Raw genomic sequence first — 23,675 nt, 5'->3', positions numbered from 1 at the left:
AAAATAAATTTCCAATAAAGCTGACTTTTTCAATGTTTACCTCCTCATTGTAATGCTTTATCTTGCACCTTCATTTTTTTCTGTCGGATATCTGAATCTTCTGATTTAGTAACTGAAGAGTGTCATTATGCTAATAATACATTGAGATAAAAGATTATTACCACAGAAAAAAAATTACAAAGAAAATGCAATTTTGAAGTATTTTTGCACTCTTTTCAAGGCTGTAAATTGGTATACTTGGAAAAAAACCTCTTTTTTTGCTATTCATTTCTTTTTAAAGATGCATATAGTACTCATGAAAAAAGACTAACAAGACTAGAGATTTTGCCTACCGAAATTGCCTCAAAATTTACACCTGTTTCTTTCCTAAAAAATTCTGTGATCATCTAGTGCACTTTTAAATCATTAATAGATAGTGACCTTAATATTGATAAAATGGTAAGAATAGCACTATCTGATACTTCAGTAACTAAGAATTATGCTGCAAATATTGACTTGAATTACGACTAGGTGAAATATTGTGGTTCATTAAGTAAAATGGTCTATTTTTAATCCACTGAAAAGAAGTATAAAAACACTGTGGTATAACTCCAATGATGTACAAAGCTTCTGGATGAAGAGCATGACTAATGTCACAGGGCAGAACTTAAAGCAGGATCAGGTTTATGAGAGATAAATACAAGGAAAAAAAAAGGTGCTTTAAAGAATAAATTTCACCCTTCTTTTCTTTCTTATGGCAGTCTTCCCATACTTAAAGGGGATCTACAAGAAAGCTGAAGAGCAACTTGTTCTAAAGGCATGTAGTGATAGGACAAGGGGCAATGGTTTTAAACTGAAAAAGGGTAAATTTACCTTAGATCTAAGGAAGAAATTTTTTACATTGAGGGTGGTGAGGCACTGGAACAGATTGCCCAGTGAAGTTGCGGATGTCCCATCCCTGGAGGTGTTCAACGCCAGGTTGGATGAGGCTTTGAGCAACCTGATCTAGGGAAAGGTGTCTGTGCCCACAGCAGATGAGTTGGAACTAGATGATCTTTGAGGTCCCTTCCAACCCAAACCACTCTATGATTCTATGATTCTATGATGGGGCATAGTGAACCCTCAGCAAGTTTGCTGAGAACACAAAACTGGAAGGAGTGGTTGAGATGCCAGAGTGTTGTGTTGCCATCCAGAGACACTTTGACAGGCTGTAGAAATGGGCTGATTGGAACCTCATGAAGGTCAACAGAGGGAAGTGCAAAGTTCTGCATCGGAAGAGGAACAACCTCAGGAACCAGTATATACCAGGGACCACTCAGCTAGAGTACAGTTTAGCAGAAGAGGATCTGGGTGTCCTTGTGCATAACAAGATGAATGTGAGCTCTGTTTGGCACTGGTGAGGCCTCACCTTAAGTGCTGTGGCCAGTTCTGCCCTCCTCAGTACAAAAGAGAGATGGAACAACTAGAGAGAGTTCAGCAAAGGCCCATGAAGATGACCAAGGGGCTGGAGCATGTGTCTTATGGGGAAAGACTGAGTGAGCTGGGACTGTTCAGCCTAGCAAAAAGAAAGCTTGGGGGTATGGGAGTGGATTTTCTCAATGTACGTAAATATGTGAAGGAAAGGTGCAAAAAAGATAGAGCCAGGGTCTTTTCAGTGGTGCCCAGTGACAAGACCAGAGGCAATGGGCACAAACTGAAACACAGGCAATTCCTTTTGAACATCAGTAAACACTTTTTTTACTATGAGAGTGACTGAGCACTGGCACAGGGTGCCCAGAGAGTGGAGTCTCATCCTCAGAGACATTCAAAAGACACCTGGACATAGTCCTGGGTGACCAGCTCTATGTAGCCTTGCTTGAGCAGGGGTATTGGGCCAGATGACCTCCAGAGATCCCTTCCAACTTCAGTGATTCTGGCTCAGATCTGGATCCTCAGTCATGCATACTGCACTGTTCAGTCTTTTTTTTTTTTTTTTCCCCAAAGTAGACAGATCATGGCTACTCACTTTTTCTTTCTTACTCAGTGGTTCTGTAAATTACCTGAGATGTGAAAGATCTGTTCCTGACACAACCTATTGATGTCAAAACGGTCTAGATAGCATTCTACAAGGTGTTTAAGGATAGAACTCTCTAGAAAACTCCCACAAAGCTGTTGACTTCCTACGCAATACCACTGAGTCAAAGAGAGCAAATGTGAGAGAAGCTTATTAGAGTTCATTGGTCAGATCACTCACTTTGAGATTTTTGAAGATCTCTTTCTAAACGTATATTTTTCAAATCTAATGGAAGGATCCAAAGTGTTAAAAAAATTTTGGACAGTGAAAGAGTTTATGAGCATTTAAGGCATACATTTTGAGTTTTGGTAGCTAAACAGAGACTAAGGGAGTGAAAGCTTTTAATAGGTCTATGTCTCAACTGAAGAGTAAGTACCAAGTATGCTTCATCTGGTTAACGACTTCAAAAGGAAATAAGTGCAGAACCAAGCTACAGCCCACCCAACACTGAAGAGGACGATGGGGCTCAGAAACTATGGTCAAACCCTCAGTGCTTCTCTACTTATTTTCCTCTGCACACATATGATTGTACAGTATCTTTCAAAGAGCTCTTACATACAGAACAATAGATGAAGCGCTTCACAGTATCTGCAGACTTGTGGGATTGCTTCCTCCTGCCTCTTCACTGTGTGTCTGATTTACTGATTGCACAAGATATTTTTTACTTGATGCAAAGGCAGGTTATTACTGTGGAGGTTATTTAGACTTTAATTACTCATTTCCTTTTATTCTCTCTCTTAATCTTATCATTTTCACTAACGTTTTCATTATTTCTTCCTTTAGAAAAATCACTTAGTATTCCAGTCTGTAATATAGCAACTATAAACATATTCCTTTATTTATCCATCTACAAAGGAAGAACTTAATTTGATACAAAAATCAGCAGCAAATTAGGAACTTTCACTGTTTTCAAACAAAGGAACAGAGACAGACAATCAGAGAAAGAGCCTCATCGTTCCTATTCTTTGCTAGCAGAGAAGACATCTGAACTCTATTTAATATTTAATAGTTTATTTGAAGTACAACAGCAGTAAGAGATTAAGAGCATCCAGCTACACTAGAAAATGTAATAATATTAGGTTATTTTCCTTAGATATAGTTTTAAATAGGTTTGTGCAAAGAAGAAATGTGAATACAGGTCTCCCACAGAGAGGAAGGAAAAAAGTAAATAGGATAAATAATAAAGAAAGTGGCAACAACTTCACTTCCATCAGTACTCCCTTGTTGCCTCACTTTTTTCAAAAGAAACAAAAACTTAAATCTTTCACATGCTCTGAAATAATTCTTATTGTGTTGGGAAATGTGCGTGCAGAAAGCTGCCTTTTAATTATAGGCCAATCCAAATAATTATTATTTAAAAAAAATATTTTCTTAGTTTGTCTTCCAAGCTTCCATATGCATAGCTGTTATCACCACAGACATGGGACTGACTGTCCTTCAGCTCCTTTCTCTAAATGTATCCTTTCTGATTTCTAGCCTTTTGTCCCCTGCTAATTCAGTCTTTGAGCACACATTTTTTTTCTTCTGTAAGACTAGGATTTTGTCTACAAGATATAATGGATTAAATGCATTTATTTTAACGATATGAATGCTTTCAGCAACTTCAAGTCTTCTTTTAGCAAGCATAAGACTACTGATAAGCAGAGTGATGGGATATCCTCAAACCAAATTATTGTTTAATTTTCAGAGAGAACAAAGCTTAAATTACTAGAAAAAATGTTATTAAAAACCTTTGAAATTTTATATTTAAAGACTTTCTTATTGTATGTCCTTACTTTGGCTGGGATGGAGTTAACTTTTTGGTGGGAAGTTGAGAGGGCACACAGCGCAGACAGCTGACTCAGGCTGGCCCGGGGGCTATTTGTAACCATGGGATGTCACGCTCAGAGTATATATTGGGGGAGCTAGCTGGGGGAGGGGTGTTCTCTTCGAGGGTAGGGAGCCGGCTGAGTCCTGGGTTCTGCGTGGCGAGCAGTTGTAGCACTTGTTTTGTATTGTTCTTGTACTAGTATTATTGTAGTTATTATCCCTTTTCATTTTTCTTGTACTGTCCTATTAAATTGTCCTTATCCCGCCCCATCAGTTTTGCCCTTTTCTCCCGATCTTTTCCTCCCCACCCTGCCAAGGAGGATGACTGAGCGAGCTGCAGCATGGTAGCTTAGCTGCCAACTTGTCTAAACCATGACATCGTAACAGGACCTAGGAAATTCTTTATTTTTATGTGGCGATGTACCCATCCAGTCCCATCCGTCTCTCCAACATGTTTCTGACAACTGCCTTCTTTCAGAATAAGAAAGTATCTATTAAAATTTAATCATACTTAATGGATATACACAGTTATTTTGGTGGTCGGGGAGCACTGGCTGGTTGGTTGGTTGATTTAGTTTACATTGGGTTTGCTTTGGTTTGCTTTGCTTTAGGTTTTTTGGGGTTTTTTTTGCAACAGCCCATTTCCACTTAATCCAAACTAATAATAGAATGAGCAAACTCTGCCATAATCTGGCTGATTCTTAGAATGTATAGCATTTCTTGTACATCACAGAGCAGCCTGTTATCCTTCACAGACCCAAGATAAACTAAGGTACACACTTCCATTTGAAAGTGCTTAACTCCTTACTTGGGTTTTCACCAAGTCTGCTAGGAAAATTAAAGTCCCACTGGTGACCTACAACACAAAGCAAAGCAAATTGTCTGTTATAGAGATCAGCTGAGAGGGTGGCACTGATTGAAATGAAAATAATTAAAAGCTGGACTTCTACAATGAGCTTATTAAATTTTAAAAGTCATTGTTATAATAGCTCAATAAAAAAGAGGCTTGGTATGTTTGATGTCAATTTACAACAATGATTTATCTGTGATGGATAATACGAGGTGAGTAGGAGCAGGATTTTATTATGTAACTGCAATCATTTTTTTCATTGGAAACTCTTGGGGATTATAAAAATATTTCAGAGCAGCTAAAGTGACGATGATAATGCCAGTATATAACCGCTGACAGTACTGTTTTGGGGAGGAATGGCAGTCTCATAAGAGCAATAGCTGGATATTGGACTTACCACTTCTGAGTTAGCTCAAACCAAGCCAGGTCACAGTTATACAGTACTGCTTAAGTTCTTCAGTTTAATGTCCCCATTTATTGCAGTCATCTGCCCACTAATTACCAAGTATTAAGATCCCACTGGACTTTTCAGTGCTATCTAATGCCCAATTACATGCAGATGAGTAGCAGTTTATTTCCAACCCATCCTGCCTTGGTTGTCCATGTAATACACCAGTTGACCTCACCTACAGAGCTGAGAAAGGAGAGCCCCGTACAGGGTTCTTCCACTTGAATGACGGGAAAAAATGCTTGCTCTGATCCTTCCTTCTCTATATGGGGTCCTTGATGGCCTCTGTTTTGAATTTCAAATAACGGTTTCCCTCAGCTTAACTGACTTTGTAGATGAAACTGCATGGTCAGGCCATTCAGGAAAAGTAATGACGCTACTGGTCAGTAGTAGGAGGTTTAGTGGTACAAGAGACAAGGCTTTCCCAGAGACCGGAGTAAGGTTGTACCACCCAATACTTAAGTATAGTGTTGAAATGCATGTTTCCAATTTAGGATTCACGTCATATAGTTTTCACATGCATCACATATACATACGCATGCGCACCTAAATGCATAAACATTAATGCTCACTACACCCCTATGCTTGCACTTTCCATCAGCTGCAGGATGAGAAGAGACAGAAAGAGATTACTTTGCTTAAAAAAAAATAAATAAATTGAGAACTTCAATAATGCGCAAAATGATTTTGAAACATTTGTACTCAGTTTACTTCTCTAGAAGCAGTTTTACAGATGGAGACTGATTACAGGCAAAGGCTATTTTACAGGTTTAGAACAAACTATGTCCTTCACTCTTTTTCTATCTTATCCCAAGGAGTACTTTCAGCAAAGATGCCTCTGCTTTAATATTGATCTCTTTTTTTGGCCTGATGGAATCTGGTTATATTAATCTGTTTCTCAACAATAAATGTATAAATATGCTGATGGGGAACAGGCTACTTTAATTTGTTTGAGAACCTCTCTGTGATGAGTTGACCTTGGTTGGCTGCCAGGTGCCCACTGAGGGTCAACCCACAGCATTATCTATTGTTTTAATCCAAGTATTCAGTGATTACAGTGACAGAGAAACGTTTAGCTAGTAAACATATCAGTGACTGAATATGTGAAAAAAAAAAAAAAATTCATTTTTAAAAATCTGGCCCTGTAGCTGAGACAACCATAGATTCTATTGCAATTCCTATAGTTCAAAGTTCATACTAGCACTTTATTAAAAGTGTTCTTGCTTTGTAATTCTTCATAAATATCACTTGTATTTGATTTCAGATACTTTACCAGATACTTTTAGTTTGTTCATCTAAACATTCCAATAACACGGGGACAGGGAGAGAGGAAAAGAGGTAAATATAAAGTAATATAAAATTAATTTATGTCATAGTTCCAAAAAGTTTAGCACCAGACCACTACATCTAGTCTGCCTTTTCTTCATCGTATATTACAAACCCGCTATATTTAATTCATTAGTTCTTTTGTTGATTTCAGTTAATTGTGCTCAACTTTGTTTCAGCCTACATTGCAGAATGTCATTCAGGTTTGATCTGGAGACACCAAAAGTCTACTCCAGTGGATCTTTTACTCCTTTATTTTTGCCACAATAAAACTGTGTTGTGTTTAGCACTTATTTACAATGTAACCAGTTCATTCCTTTCTTTAAGAAAAATGAAAAAGACTAACTCTCCAGTTTTTAAAATTAATTAATTTTCTCTAATTTTTGAAATAAATTTGTGACTCTTTTTCATAGTACCTCCCATTTTTCAATGGCCTTTTAAAATATGACAACAAAATTGGACAGATCCAGCGCTGTGCTGACTAATGCCTTGTATGGAATAATACTATTTCTCTATTTCTGTTTTTACTTTTTATAGAACAAAACAACAACAAAACCTAGGCTTTTTTTTTGTTTGCTTCTTTTTTGGCATTACATTGGAGTTCAAGTGGAATTGCTTATTCATGAGTATTTTCTTACAAACCAAAAAAGTTAAAACTTATATCTGCAGAAATTCTCCGTAAAAACCTTCATTAAATGATGTTTTCTCACTGAAGCTTTTTGTTTGACATGTCATTAAGGGGTACTAACTCCATTAACTTTAGAAATTACTAGAATTGTTTTATTGAAATCACATAATGCTAACTTTTGAAGTACATAATCTGGTTCAAAGTCAAATATCTCACATCAGTTTTACGGCTACATCTCCACTTTACAAAATTTTAATTTAACAGATGAGCAAATTCAGGTTTACTGTACAAGATGAATTTTGCACAGGATCATTTCTATTTTCATTAATTACTATATATTCTTATCATTTAATTCACTGCTATCTTAGTTCTAGATGAGCTTTTTCTTTATTTTGCCTAGGTTTTATGGATTATTGGACTTGTAAACGTTTGGGTCATTCCATCTAATGTTCGGGTCGTCCCATCTAGCCTTACTAAATATTGGTATAATGTCAATACTGTTCTACTTACTCTGTGATTTAAACAAATTAACCACCACCAAACCTAGAAAAAATGTTCATCTCTAGTATCTGTTGTTCAGCATTCTGTTTGGTACGGGAAATACATTTTAATCCTCATGAAATAATTTTTTTTTTTTCCCACTCATTGCTAGATGAATGAGAATTGCTCTCTCTACTGGAGTTCAGTAGATGTAACACTCTTTTAGGGAGCAGTGGTAGTTCACATTCCCAGACATAGAGACTTTGTTCAAAGGACGCAGATGAACTGGATACACATTATTGAAAAGCTACAGAGTACCCTGGAGTATCTCTGTTCTCTTAGCTGGAAAGAAGAACTAGCTTCTCCTCTAGCAGTTTTGTGTATCTATGCCCTAAAAAGTATTTTTCTGACTAATGTGTTTAACAAATATGAGCTAAATTCAAGTTACCAAGTTTGAGCTAATAGTTGGCTGTCCAAACTCACTGCTTGTAGCAGCCAGATTCTCAAAGGAAAACGCATCTCACTGAACCCAGGAAATATGTACAACAGTTTCATGGGTTTGTTTTTATTTCATGGCCTACTGCAGTTCTTTTAGCAGTCCAACATTAATAATAATGGATTTAATTTTTACAGCAGCATCTTTATTCTATCCTAGTTACATGTCTTACCTCTGCCTGTGTTAACTCTCCCATCTGTTGATTTCTTTTCTCCTGGGAATTTCAGTTCTTAAGCATGTCAGATGTTTCACTACCGCACATATTTATCTTTTGATCTTCAGCTATATTTATTACCTGGAAGAGGTCACAAACATCTGATTAACAAATTATGAGAGGCCATGTCACTATATATCAAAGGAAAAAACTTTCTGAGGAGAAAGGAGCATGAACACATCAATGAACTGACATATAGAACACTTGGAATTAAGGATTAAGGTGACATTCACTCAGTCATAGGTGGCAGTCTCATAAGCTAGAGAAAAATAATCGACATGCATTTGGGTGTATCATTTTTGGACTTTTTTTTTGTTACTTACATATGAATTCTTAAAAACTTTATGTTTTTTCTTTTCCTACCTTATTTTACCAATATTTGTTCACCTGATAGGTTTTGATACCTTCTCTATTTTCTTTCTGCTGATATTCCTATACTCTTTTCATTATTTTTACTAGTACAGCAACCTGTTTCATTGCTCCTAGCTTCAGTTGATTTATTGGCGTTCTTTCACATTTTTTTTCTTTCTTTTTTCTCTCTTTTTTCTTCCTTTTTTCTTTCTTTTTTTTTGGCAGAGGTGGTATCTGGTTCAATAAAAATAATTAATGGCTTCTTAAAAACATGTTATAAAGTAATCATGTGTCCAAATTTCAATGAATAATAACCTAATGCATATTAGTATTTTTAATAGGTGATATGGGTTTGATCCTCAGAGCATGTACTCAAAAGACCCTTACACTTCCTTTAATTGTCTTTAATACATTTCAGATAGTTCAAATTGTTTACTATGCAGGTCTTTTTATTTTTGAGTTCCTTGAAGTTGATGGAAAGTGACCAAAACCCTATAACACTGTGTAAAAGTTTTCAATTTTACAGTACCTTATTGTTGACCATTATCTGAAAACAGTTTGTAAAAATTACATGTCTTGTGAAGATAGATTTCACATATCAAATTGGTTTTTTTTTTCACCCAGGTCATCTTGTAGAACACTCAATTCGAAAGTACCCTGAATTCAAGTAAATTATTTCTAAATAGTTCTTACCTTCAAAGTAAAAGGGCTCACCTAATTTTTGCCTATGGCTGTCTGATATTTGCTGTAGAGGTAATGATGCTATAAGATGTTGTGCTCTATTTGACCTGTGCAACAGTTCAAAATCTTATCAGGACTCTATGCATTTGTATTAGACTAGAAGGAATTATTTTTACTCCCCTTCTGTGTATTTTCACACACTGTTTTCGTCATTCCCACACAGAATTTCTTATCACACGTTTAACTTCCATTGAAGAACTGCACACTGAGCACACTGCAATCTATCACCCGCAGACTCAGAAAGACAGAATAGGAAGGAGACTCCTTTCATTGCCTCTATGTCTGCTGTATTTCATTCTTTTTAAGATTTATGGGTTTTCATTTTTACAAACAGCAAGTGACACGGCAAAAAATGTGTCAGTTCTGCCAAATGCAGCTGTCTCCATCACTTCAAAGAAACCTGCTGCCACACTTAGAAAGATTAAAGTAAAAAACCAAACACACACAAACTCTTCCATACTTGGAAAAGAAAAGGACGTTGTCACAATGTGTATAGACATTTTATACTCTGCAATACTTTAGGAGTTTTTTCCTTTCCATTGTAACTGGGAAAGGGAAATATGATACCTGCTTGTCTCTTATTCTAGTACATAGTCTAGATTCACTCTGTTTAATTTGAGATATTTAATTGAGGTACCTTTGTGAGGGCCCTGTTGTAATGTCTTTCTAGGGTGAATTGGGAGCAATGCACACATTGTCATAAACCATCTACATTCTCAATAAATGGCTTCTAGTCTTTGCCTTAACTAGAGAAGTAATCTTAGGTGTGTGTACTACTAAGTTTTTTATATAGATGCCTGAAGTTTATGCTGCATGAATCTCAGCTGGGAATCACTCGTAACTTGCTATTTCTGGATGTTCCTCAAACTTAAAACTCGACCTTCAGTATTTTTTAGTTTTATTAAATTTCAAGCCAAAATTTAAAAGTGTATTTGAAAAAACGCTATCTACTAGCAGAGACTACAAAAAACATATTAGGAGAAAAATCTTTGAGTGTCTTATGAGGTGTATCATAGCTGATAATAACAGGCAAAAAAAGTATTGCTTTTCAATAATGTAACTTTTTTCATTTCAAAAGCTAAAATTGTGCAAAAAACAACCATCTTGAGGATCTGGTTCCAACATTTTGTAAGTGATCAAAATGTTGTTGATTAAGCATTCTGTTAAATAAAATTACTGTTAGACAGATGTTGAAAGACTCAGTTTCAATATCAAAGGTAATATAAAATGTCATTTGCAATCAATAAAAATATTCTGACTCTTAAACATTTCATTTTTGATGTCTTGAGAGCAGCTGTACTGGGGATTGACAATGTTGGCTTTTTTTTTTTTTTTTTTTGCATATTGAACACTTAAATGTCTTTAGATTGGATTTACATTAGTGAGGGATGAGGCTACTGACCTTCTGAAAGGAGTGCAGCAAAGACTCTGAAGATGTGTCCTAAGTACACACAGCTGAATTGTTTTCATTGTGTCTGAGTGTAGTGAAAAATATCCTTGAGGAGCTTAATACATTAGTTATGTAATGTTGAACTTTCAAGATTAAATTATACTCCAAAACTTTTATTTTTCCTGCATGCATGCTTCCATTATCCTTTTTCAGATATTCACATATCTACCATTTAGGTGCATAACCTTACACATGATGTTTCTGAAAATTAAATTCAAATTCAAAGAAAAGTCAGTTAAAGATGATCATTCTTGTGTTTTCAATTCAGCTAAACTTAGCCTGGTACACAGAAATAAATTAAAGAGAATACCAAGACAACTGTATGGCCTTTGTTTTTCTCCTATGACTTACAAAGAGAAAAAAAAAAAAAAGAAAGCTTCAAAACACATAAATGACTTCTAGATATACAAAACAGTCATTTGAATATTTGAATATATTTCAACAGGAAACATCTACAGGATCCGCACTATGTTAACAGTGTTATTTCAGAACCCTCTTCTTACTACTGTGATGAAATGTTTATTCTGTTTATAAATATGAAGAGGAAGGTTATGTTATCATTATGCATTTTAGGAAAGTGAGCACAGAAGCATGTCTGGTATTTGTGTGTTGTCACCAAAAAAAAAATCTAATTTCATTAACAGCATTCACTGGAAACATTGTGTCACAATATCAGCTTTTATTTTGGCTGAGTGGATGCAAATGTTTCTAATAAGATCTTTTTGCCCTGAGTTAGCAAAAATGAATGCACCAAACATAATAACACTACAGAAAATCACCAGGAAAGAGAATGCTGTTATCATAATGAAACAGACACTTTAAAGATATTCTACTCAAAGCCTTTACTTCTCTGTACAACTTTGACCTGCTGACAACGAGAATCAGTTTTTAATGTTTTTTGTGTTAGTACTTTGTGTCAGGAAATCCCAATGCTTTGCAATAAGCTTTCAACCTTTATAGGTTAAGAAAAGGGATGAGATACTGCTGAAAGGGGACTGTTAACACTGCTGATAATACACAGTAAATCCAGTAGATACAGAAAAATTCTTTATATTGTTTCTGACCACTTCCTTTTGTTTCCCACATGCAATCTTTGTAAAGGGTCCTTTCATTTTGACTGCATTTATTTATTCTTGTTGTCTTCTGTTCTTTTCTACTTCAGTCTGTCCTGAAGTAAAACATCCTGAGAAGCAGTTCTGCTTTGTAGTCTGATTGTCAGCCAACTCCTTTATAAATACATTCCTCAGAAAACAGAGACTTAGGAATACCAACTTATACTGCATAACTGTCTTGAGACTGCAATTTTAATGGGATTATAGCATGAATAAAGAGCATAGGATTGAAATTATTCTGAGCTACGAAGAGACAAATGCCTCTGAAAAAGATCCGTGGGGTAAGTGTTTCAAAGTTTCAATTGCTTTTTTTTTTTTTTTTTTTTTTAACGCCAGAAGCTTCTCATCATGGAAGGAAGCATGCAGGACTATGTTTTTCCCAGTTTTCTCCCTGCTCAATCCCCACTGATAGTTTAAAGAAAAGTTTTGAAAGTGCTTGGAGCACCATTTCAAGGCCAAACATCTCCAGTTCCTTGGAATGCTCCTCTAGTAGGCATACATGGTAGTGTATCTTCAACCTTGGAAGATTTTGGCATTTAAATCTTCACATTAAATACAACAGCTCAGTTTCTAAAAGAAGGATGGAGAGTGTCCTTACCAAGAGACGCCTTCAGCATGCTCTCCAAATACAAAATTGAGAACATTTTCTGAAAGATAACAAAATTTTCTCACCTCCTGAGTGAATGCTCTGCCATCGTATAAATCAAAGGGACATCTTCGTTTACCGTGTTCTATAGGAGTGACTTGCATGCAATACTTTGGTTGGGAAAAAAAAAAAAGGAATAAAAATTTAAAAAAAGAAAAGGATAAAGAACCCTTGGACAGTGAAACCCAAATGGATGGAGCCTTGCAGTCTGTAACAAAGTGTTTGAAAGACAGGTTTACAGTCATGCGAGCTCCAGGCACCTGCATTGAACTACAAGCGCCTTCCCGCCTGGCTCGCTGGCTGTTCTAGTGCCATCTGTGATGCAGTTGTACTCCATACATTATGATGCTAGTGGGAGTGCCTAGCACTGCGATCTGCAGTTCGTGTCGTGGCCTAAATTTCTCTTCCTTGACTGAAACACAAAGTGAAACCTTAGTTACCCTGAATTATCTGTAAACTTAGAGGAGAGAAGTAAACAACTCCAGTGCTTGCGAAAGACCTGAATTGCCTGCAAAAAAAGATTTGTGTCTCTCCCTGCTCACAGTAGAGGGCACAGATGGCTCCACTAAATCACCAAAATAAGATGGGATGAATTTGTGCTTCAGACCTTATCAGTTAGATATGATAGTCATTACATTTTAGATTTGTAGGTCTTTTTTTTTTTTTCTCTGATGGTAAGAATCAGATGTTTCTATATGATCTATGTTTTACATTCCCATTATAGTCTGTCAAGCTCTACTCAGTGGAGCTGAGAGATTGATACACTTAACGTGTCACCACCAGTGAGATATGCACGCCTATCCGTAGTCTTCTCATGTCATTTTAGGTGCTGCTTTGCACTCTTGGCATCTAGCTACTACTCTAGAAAGGCATAAGTCTTCCTGACAGCCCAAACAGCAGAAGTTTGAGATGCTCAAGGCCATTCTAGATAGCACTTGATATTAATTTTCAGATCAGCTAAACCTTGCCCTGAATGCCTACTTTAGAGCAAGCTGAAGCACTCTCTAGCTCTATTGACTGTGTTGATGAGACTCACAGACAATAGTGGAAGCTTAGACTCCCAGCTCACTGGTCGATACCTGTCTGTAGATCTTTCAACATAGATGTGCAAATATGGAGCTGAATCACATCAAAGATTCACTGCAACACACACAGGTGTTTAGCGAACCCCTCCTAAAATATCCAAAGCATCCACACTGGGCTGGTAGATAATATAGTTCATTGATGGGAAGCCTGCACTCTTCCAGACTGGCAGCTGGAGACTGGATGGAATACCTTAAGGTATCTCAAGTAGCACTAGATGCTGACACACAGGCAGAGGAATCAAGTTGTCACTCCTGTTCTGCATAAAGAGGTAAGGGTTCTCACCTCATTCATTTGCTCTGAAGATCAATATTTTAACCAAAACATTGAAGATGAAAAATAAGAAAAAATAGTTAGGACCAAAGATTGACTTGACGTTGCTAGGGCTGCTGGGAGTAGAGCAACATGCAACTTGATGCTTAAAATGCAAGTCCTCTCAGTTTCAACACAGTTTAAATGAGCCCATATAAAGTATTTCCGTTAAACGCTTACTACTTACCAGCAGCATTAGCTAGCAACATGAAAACCTGTAACTTGAACACTTAAGCATATATTTGTTTTCACAAGTCGTGAAATGAACGACTGAATGCATCATAAATGATTCAATATTTCTTCATTCAGAATGATGTTTTCTTAGCACCTGTTCAAAGTACTCTGTCATCAGAAATATTTAGGAGTTGAAATTTGGCCTTTAAAATTCATTCCCTGATGAAACTAGAATGAAAATATAGCAGAAACCACCGAAACATTCGTATACAGCATGTTAGAAAGAGTATGCAGCCTATCAATCTGTGTTGATAAGAATGAAAGTATTTTTCTAATGTGTAATGTGAAAAACAGAGTTGTTTAACGTTACATTTGTTTGTGAGCCAAAATCTTTGAATCCCTCCACCTCAGAATGCAGATGGCAGTTTTATCTTCTTATCTGCTGGTTCAGTCTGGTACATACTGAAAAGGAAATAGCAACGCTGCCTGCACAGGTATTTTTGTAGATTTTTTTTACTCAGAAAACTGTAAATTATGACATGTTGCCAGCCATTTGAAATTTTGTAACTCTGAGCAACATGTTAGCAATCTGTAAGTTTTCAAATAGTTTCCTCAGAGCATTTCCCACACTATTAAAATAAAGCACAAACTAATTTCTGCAACTTTTATCCATCTGAGCAACTACTACACATATAAAAAGTATATGACCCTACCCTATAGGAAGTGAGGGTGCTGAATATCTTTTCCACTTAAAATTTCATTAGACAGCTCCTTTAAAATCAAATCGTTTTGGTAAGGAAGATGAATGTGCTTAGCTTCTCAAACCCCAGCTCTGAAGGACAGTAGTCTAAATCAAAGTTTTGCATTTCATCTGGCTAATATTTCACAATTAATTGTTTTGCTTTGTTTTTCCCTGTAAGTTACATAACTGAGAAGGAACTTGCATAGAAACTAACGGCTGCAAGAAGCTGGTGACAAGCACAATACAGGGAAGGCGGCAGTCAGCTTCCTGCATGGCTCTGATAATACACCTGAATCATGAAAAGAAACACTCTGCATATTCAGCTGATGATTTCTTTGTGGCAGAGGTGCTGTGTATCTCCACTTACACCAAACTGCGAGGTGTTTTTGTGATGCAGGCCACTACTCCTGAAAGTTCTTTATTTTGAACAGGTGAGGTGAAACACTAGTCATGGATTACCCATCCTCCTCATATGTTTGAGTATTTTAATTAAATCTTCCCAAAATAGCAGCTGGGGGGCAGAAAACTTACCATGAAACCCCAGTCAGCAACCAGGGGTTTGCCATTGCTTCCAGGGAGGCCAAGTTTTGGTCTAACACTGTAGCTTTCATTGGATGTCCTAGTAAGACAGCAGGAGCTTTTTACATTGTCCTCAGTGGGCTCTGGCACAGTTGCATGTTTGAATCTTGGTACTGAAAAATGAACTTAAAAGGCCACAAGACTAATTGTTTTCTGAGTTTTAACGTAGGAAAAAGCAATGTGCTCTAATTATCCTTCTGCACTTTCAAATCTTATCCCTTATTGATATTCAGCCAGGTGTTAGGTTAATTTTGCATTAAAACAATAACTTCAAAGGATTCTTTTAAAAAGAATAAAATGAAGCAGAAAGAGAAGACCGAGCTGATTTTCTCTGTCCACTGCCACTGGGCTCACTGCCCATTTCTTGTCTTTTATTTTTAATTTATCAATTCTAATCAATAAGTGTTTGCATGGCAAGTTTAGGAGGCTTTGGCAATACAAAGCTTAGGACAATCTCATTTTTTATAAAAATGAACAAAGAGCACCCACTCACTCTAAGATTGTTCAATGGATACTGTAAATGAATGAGACATTTATTTTTGTGCCAACTCAACTACCAGTGTCAACAAGATTTGCATATATTTTGGCAAGTGCACTGCACAAGGTGGTAATAAAATAGGCCTTTTATATCTGAGTCTAATTTACTTTAGTTATACTCATTAGAAACATGTTTTCACATGAAAGGGATTCCAGCAAGGGATACTTTTGCAAACAGCAAAGTTATGGAAATGTTTGCTGTATAGCCAGTATCAAGCATTTTTTCACAGAGAAAGAATATTTTATTTGAGAAGGATTTCCCAGGTTCTATGAATTTAAGATACCAGGTTCATTTTTTTTTCCTCACTGTTACGCTTAACATTGCAGGGTTAAATATCATGCTTATTACTTGCTGTTACCAGCTGTATGTTTTTTAAGTAACACAAAACATGGAATTTAAAAAAACAAACAACTCACTCTGCATATTTAGCCATCTTCAGTGACATTACCTACCCAAAGGCTATTCACAGGAAGGCAAAAATGTGCTCTTACTCTGTGAAGTATTATTCAGAGTAAAGTCTTTTTCACAAGTAGTGGTGCTGGTACAGCTGAAGGTGTGATTTTAAACGAATTTTCTTTAAATCTGTAGAAAATTGTGTGAGTGACATGCTGCACGAGCAGCCCTTTCGTTTTAAAAGACTCATACTACTATATTTTATTACACATTAGGAACGTGCTTGAACTAAACAAACAAAAAAAAGCAACAAGAACAGCACATTTAAGCTCAGTAAGCTTAATCAAATAGGTTCAAGACTACGTATTTGTCAAACCTGAATAAAAATATCTACCCAGTGTAACATGAGCACACACTGAAGGATCAGGTATATGGGATTATTGTATTTCTTAAGTCTTGAGTTTGCTCCTGTTTAAATTGTCTTGAGAAGATATTGGGCTGTTAAGCCAAATAAGAGAAGAGCAATGAAAATCCTGTCCTTCTTTTGGTTACCTTGTCTCCCTACTGAAGAAAAAAATGCAGAGGATCCGGCTTCCTCACCACAGCAATACACAGCATCTGTAATACTGATGCCATTTCCAAAGCATTAATGCAATTTTTCTTCAGAGATAATAAACAATGTCTCTTTGTGACAAATGCATTTCAGGCATACATATCATCTTTGTATTTTAATAATATGAAAATAAATGAAAAAAGGTGATCAAGCACAAACCTCTGACAGGCTGAATTAATTTTTCATGAAACACAGCTATCAAACTCTGCATAAACAGACAATATTCTAACCTGAAAAAATAACTACTTCTTATAGGTAAAATGGCAAAATCTGAGCATTATGGTAACACTCTTACTTAGGCTAAGCAGAATCAGAATCTGTAAGAAGTTTCAAAGTTTCAATAGGTACAAGGTGAAGTAACGTGCCAGTCACAGAGAGAAAAATCAAAAACTGCCTCAAATTGCACTCCCTACTTTTAAAACAGGTATCAGCTGCCGCTTGACTTACATCAGCTCAAATATAATTGTCTTCATCAGTAATTTCAAGAAGTAGAGCATAAAATCTCATTAATAATTTTGAAGGGTACTAATTTGGGGAAGTATTATGACACATCAGACAAGAGAGCCAGCATCCGAGCATTTGTGAAATACACATTTCTTGTAACTAAAATAATATTTAGCTTTGTAATTAAAATTCTAGGAGAGACATAGAGAGTAAGTTATTATGAAAATATATAGCTTTAATTTGCAGACATATAAACACTTTCAGTACATTACAGACGTATGATGCCAGAAATCAAAATAATCAAGTTTTAAGCATAACACTAATTAATCTTGTTCACACAGAGAAATTTGATGTCATCATCATACAAAAGATAGGTCTCAGCTTTTAAAATGAAGTGAAAGTGATACATCACTGATACACCTGCTGCTTTGTTGCAGAGGATACAGCAAAGAATAAATTATCGAGAAAATATGCCACCAGTCTTACAAGTTAGATTTTGGATCTAATCCAAAATCAAAGCCAATGAAAAGGAGCCAGGAATGGTCGCCAAAAGTCAGAAACAAGATCTTTCACATGAAATACCAATCCAGAAAGGAGCAACAGTCAGAGTAAACTAAGTCCTATAATTCCTTAGAATATGAAGCGATTTTTGTTTTCATCTGGCAGATCAGATTCAGAAGTATTACATGAAAAAAATCTATTACACAACCAAACCGATGGAGTACTACTGACAGATTGCTCAAAGTACAAAAAATATCACCACTTCTGTGACAACTAAAGATTTAGCCATTCCCTTGCTTCCTTGCATCTGGCATGTTTACGAGGATGAGCATGGGGTTCTGTCATTATTTGCTGTAGGAAATATTAAATATGATTTTTCCATAAAAATGACCAGCAGATTGCTGGAGCAAATGATAATGTGGGTGAAATCTGGAGCAAATGAAAGATGATATGTCATAGCAGTTCAGATTCTCATTACAATACCTTGCATTCTTGCTCAACAGGAATTGCACTTCTTGTTAATGCCTTTTCTATCCTACTGTATAAGCTTTACTTGTGAGGTAATAAACATTCTGGGTTTTTTTATTTTTCATTATTATTACTAGTGCATTTTAATGTCTTTATTCTTTTAATTATACACACATCGGGACAGACTTTTTTTTTTTTTTGTGGCTAAATGTCTGCCAATGTGTACTTTATATTAAAACCAATATATTTAAAATATACTCTGTGTTTATCTCATGGACAGTACCTCGAACAGTTCCCTGCTCAGGAGCATCTGATGCCCTCTTGTGGTTAAAAAGACTTCTAAAACTTGAGTTTAAAGAATCATCTTACCTTCCCCTTTTTTATGATCACTGATCTTATTGATTTATGAAAGTTGCAAATGATGTCCATGTTTTTATAGACAGGGTGCTAGCTGTTAGTTACTAAGGTTTCATAAAAAAGCTGTACACTGAATTTGAATTTAAAAAACTGTAAACAGCTATTTACAATTATAATATTATTAAGTTATAAATTAGCGGTCCTTCATTGCAACCTCTGTCAATATAACCCACTGCTAGGAGTTTCAGAGCTGTCCAAGGTTTTTCAGATGTTGGATTGATCCATGAAGAAACGTCAAATGTTAGAAATCTCCATCGGTTTCTTCTCCAACATGTGCAGGTTAATTCTTCCATTTAATGGGATTTGTACTTCCAAGTTTTCCTCTCCTCTGTGATGCTTTTTACCTTTTCTTAGACAGATGTAAAAGCCCATCCCTGTTACTAAAGCTATTGAACCCAAGCTTATTATTGACAGAGCTACCAAGGTAGGCATGCAGGATGCTGACTCCATTTTTTTATGTGCAGGCTCTATGGATATTTGTGGCTGCTTTTCTTCTATACTGATATCAGGCTCCTTTCTTAACAGACTTTCAATGTAGCTCTCATTGCTAACAGTGTCATTGACGAAAAGGTTCACCACGACAGTGGAATGGAGAGGTTCTGGATAGCCATGATCACTAACTTTTACAAGCAGACGATAGAGGCCATAGTCATTTTGCATCAGTGACTCTTCCAAGGTGATATTACCAGTTTTAGGGTCAATCCTAAATGATTCCGGTCGAGGGCCTCTTCTTCCTATGATGCTGTAAGCTATGACTGCATTCATGCCAGTGTCCTTATCGACAGCATAGACCTCAGTGATGGGAGAGCCAGGGAGGGTAGAAGGAAGGACCAACAAATAAGACATATTAGATTGAGGAAACAAGACCAAAGGGGGGTTGTCATTTATGTCCAGAAGAAGGATAGTTATTTTTGCTGTAGAAGACAGGGCAGGATCACCACCATCAACTGCTTCAATCCACAGAACATAGGAGCTTTGCTGCTCCCTGTCCAGGGAGACTTTAGCTCTCAAAACTCCTTTTCCAGTATCTATGACAAAAATATCACTTCCGTTCAGAACTGAAAGGGCAACCCATCCATTTTGCCCTGCATCAGCATCTGTGACACTTATAACTCCAATTTCACCGAAACCTGGAAAGTTTTCTGGCACGAAAAAGCTGAAATCCTTATTGATAAATCTTGGACTATTATCATTTTTATCCAATACCGTAATGGTGACAGTTGCTATTGATTCTCTTGGAGGGAACCCAGAATCTACTGCTTTGACAGTATATCTGTATTTCTCTTTTTCTTCTCTGTCCAGTTGGGTGGAAACTGTAAGAACTCCCGTGGTTTTATCTAAAGAAAAATAGGAAGGAGCATCAGGACCTAAGAAATAGGACACTTGTCCTCTTTCTCCACTGTCAGCATCAGTTGCATGCAGTTTGGTCAAGAAAGCATTGGGAACATTGTTCTCCTCAATGGATAATTCTATCAGCTGTTGAGAGAAAACTGGCGAGTTGTCGTTGTCATCCAGAATCTGTACTTTGATTACTCTGTTGACATGAAAACCTTCTGAGTTCCATGCAACTACAGAGATTTCATACAGCTGCTGTGTCTCATAGTCCAAAGGCTTTGTGGTCTCTAATAGGTATTCATTGTTGTATGGCTTGTATGGTGAAAGCCTGAAAGGCCCATCACCATCCAAATAGCAATTGACTTTGTATTTTTCATCAGGGTCTTTGATGGTAAAAAATGCTATCGGTGTGTTGATAGGCTCCAGTTCCTTTAAGTACACCACCCCTTCTGCTTCATTAGCTATGAAACGAGGGACAACTTCAGGTGGCCTCATCATGACTTTGATGATGGTCACTAGCACTGTGATCACAGCAGGGATGCAACCAGGACCATTGCCCAGTATGATCAGCCTGTGAAGCCTTGGAGTGTCCCCATCAACTTTACTGGAGAGCGTGACGGCTCCTGTGCTTTCATTCAGGTGGAACAAGTCTCTGGATGGCTGAGGGACCTTCTGGCTGTAGGAGTAGGTGATTTGGGCATTGGATCCAAGGTCCATGTCTACCGCATGGACAGTGGCCACGTGTGTCCCTAGGCTGGAATTCCCATAAAGGGTCACGTTGAGCTGCGAGTCGCTGAACTGGGGGCAGTTGTCATTGATGTCACTGATGCCAATGGTGAGGGTGGCGCTGCCCACGAGTGGAGGAGTCCCCCCATCCTCAGCAACGATGACTGTGACATACTCCTCCTGTGTCTCCCTGTCCAGAGCCCCCATAACAATCAGGTAGGGAGTCCTCTCCCCACTCTCATTCTCCTCCACATCCAGGGTGAAGACGCCGTAGTTATCTCGCAGGCGGTAGGTCTGGACACCGTTGGTGCCCACGTCGGGGTCAAGGGCGGGATGCTCGATAGCCAGGCGGGTGTTCACAGGTGCATTCTCAGGCACTGAGAGGTGAATGTGGGGCACAGGGAAGCGGGGTGCATTATCATTGACATCCCGGATAGCAATTTTTACCTTCACCAGGCGGAAGTACTCCTGTGGTAGCACCAGCACATCCAGTAGCAGCAAGCATGACTCAGATGAGGAGGAGGAGGAGGAAATGGAGACAGCAGCTGCTCCCCCAAAGATGGTGGCCCCATTGCTCTCCACGCACAGAGCTTCCCGGTCGATCTCCACGGCCGAGGTGTGCAGCTCCCCGGAGCGGTTGTCCAGCTGCACATACTGTTCCCCCAAGCCACGGGAGGCCAGCGTGAAGGAGAGCGGGGGCTGGGGGGCTGCAGGGTGCTGCCCACCAGCTGTCGGCAGCCGCAGGTCACGGGCCAGGCTGCCGATGAGCACCCCGGCAGGCAGCCCCTCGTTGAGGCTGTAGAAGAGCTCGGTGGCACGGCTGTAACTGGCAAAGCAGTTGAAAGGTCCAAGGAAGAGCAGGAAGAGGAGCAAGTGCTGAGGAGAGAGGGACAGAGGGGTGGGGAGGGGGCAGTGTTAGAGAAGGAGGGGAGGCAGAAGGCAGCCCACCCCCCCACTCCCCGCCCACTGCCTCCCCCACTGCCACTTCGAGCTGGGAGTGCAGCATCTGCAACATGAAGCCATTCTCCCTCTCCCCCCCCATCTTCTCCCCCAGTACAGCAGCTACTTCCAGGGCATCGCCATCTGTACCCCCCAGGCAACACCAGCTGCATTCCCCACAGCAAATACGCACTGCCAGGGATGGCTCGGGGGCACTCTGCCTACCTTCCCACCAGCACCGCTTGTGCCCCGATGTGCCATTTTCCCTCTTCTCATCCCCCCCCAACTCCTCCTCAAGCTCGCCCCCCTTCTCACCAGCAGCACCTACTCTCCCAACCGCAAGCACATCCCAAGCCGGGGCATCGTCCTGCACACCCCCAAACATTTGCTCCCCCCCTTCATAGCAATGTGAAACGCGTCCCCCACTCCCTCCCCATCCCCCACCCTGTCCTAAAGCCTGTTCTTCCCGCATGTCCACGAGCCCTGCGGTGCAGAGGGGACGCGGCCCGCACCGCGCAGCCCGCGCGGCTCCCGGCGGAGCTTCGCACCGCCGCGCTCCGGGCGCCGCATCCCGCGCCGCTCCCTCTGCCCCCGCGGCCGCGGAGCCGGCGGCTCCAGCCCCGCCAGCGCGGACCCCCGGCCGCCCCCAGGCCCCGCCGGGGTCCCCCTCCGGCTGCCGGCTGGAAATACGAGTTGGACAGAGGAGCCGGGAGAGGCTGCACGAAGGAAGTCGCCCGCGTTGACAAGCGCGTCCGCGGCCCCTGGCGCATGTAAGCGGGCTCCCCGAAAGTAACTTCGGGCATCGTCCCCACGGGGATTTTTCCTCCTTCTCCGCTTTTTAACCACCCATCTATCTTTTTCGCCGCTCTCTCCTACAACCTGCGTCGGCAGCAGCAACAAAACCCAAAAACTTTTCACGGCTGCTCTCCTCTCTGGAGATCGGAGCCAAGAGAAAAAAAAAAAAAAAAAAAACAAAAAAAACCCCAAAGCAACAAACAACAAGCATATATATACGCATATATATATATGGTTTACCATATATATATATATGGTTTAGGTTGTTTGGGGTTTTTTTTTGCCAATTTTGCTGCTGCGTGCGATGTCGGGCTCGGGGAGCGGGGAGCAGGACGCGGCGCCTCCCCTCCCGCCGCCCCAGCCCTCACCTGCAGGCTGCCGCGGGCCGTGCTGCTGCCGCCGCTGCCCGGGGGCCCCATGCCCGGCCGCCGCTGCCGCCGCCGGCTGCGCCCCCGCAGCCCGCCCGCTCCGCCGCCCGCCCGCCGCCTCTCCTTCCCGCGGCTTCCCATTCCCCCGCCGCCGCCGCCGCGCTGGGCTGGGCTGGGATGTGCGCGCCGCCCAGGACACTCCCCCTCCGCTCGGGAGGGCCCCGCCGCCGCGGGGAGGGGAGGGGAAGAGGGGAAGGGAGGAGGAGAGGGGAGGGAGGGCTCGGTCGATGTTCGCGGGCACGGCGAGGAGGGCGGCGGGGGGCCGGCCGGGCGGCGGGGGGCGCGTCCGCCGAGGCTGCGGCACCGCCGCGGGCGGGCGGGCGCTGAGCGGAGCGGAGCGGCGGGTCCACGTCGGAGCGGGGCGTGGATGTGTGTCTGTGCTTGTGTGTGCGCGGGAAGCGCTAGGACCGAGGGAAAAAGGTACTCCCGTCTGGAAACTTAAGGTGGAAAAAAAAAAATAAAATAAATAAAAAAAAAATAAAGTCGTCTTGTCTTTCTTCTGTGAAAAGATGTCGTGGTGTGGATGTCAGTGGGCAAAGCGAGAATTAAACGCTGCCTCGGTGTCGGGAGCGTTGCCGAGCCCTGATGAGTGGTGAGCAGCTTGT

At 39.8% G+C, this 23,675-nt stretch overlaps 1 protein-coding gene across 1 annotated transcript; it reads right to left on the bottom strand.

The window, feature by feature from the left end:
* Nucleotides 1-19,081: 19,081 nt before the first annotated feature.
* On the bottom strand, nt 19,082-23,151 carry PCDH20 (protocadherin 20). Its single transcript, XM_086616097.1, has 3 exons — nt 23,011-23,151; nt 22,538-22,726; nt 19,082-21,784 (listed from the first exon to the last, which is right to left on the bottom strand). The coding sequence occupies exons 1-3, from the start codon at nt 23,149-23,151 to the stop codon at nt 19,082-19,084; spliced, it is 3,033 nt and encodes a 1,010-aa protein (XP_086472223.1).
* Between the last annotated feature and the right edge of the window lie 524 nt (nt 23,152-23,675).

The sequence above is a fragment of the Tauraco erythrolophus genome, chromosome 1 (assembly GCF_009769465.1).
Source record: "Tauraco erythrolophus isolate bTauEry1 chromosome 1, bTauEry1.pri, whole genome shotgun sequence".
NCBI lineage: Eukaryota > Metazoa > Chordata > Aves > Musophagiformes > Musophagidae > Tauraco > Tauraco erythrolophus.
Note: the sequence above shows the minus strand (reverse complement) of the source record. Positions and strands in the feature narration are given on the sequence as shown.

Bases quoted from the DNA above. Each gene is read 5' to 3' on its own strand.
- PCDH20 (XM_086616097.1), bottom strand. From the start codon at position 23,151: ATGGGAAGCCGCGGGAAGGAGAGGCGGCGGGCGGGCGGCGGAGCGGGC. The intron at 22,727-23,010 runs GTGAGGGCTGGG...CTGCCGACGCAG, and splicing joins CGGCCCGCGGCAGCCTGCAG to GTTGTAGGAGAGAGCGGCGA. The intron at 21,785-22,537 runs GTATTTCCAGCC...CTCTCTCCTCAG, and splicing joins CCGGCTCCTCTGTCCAACTC to CACTTGCTCCTCTTCCTGCT.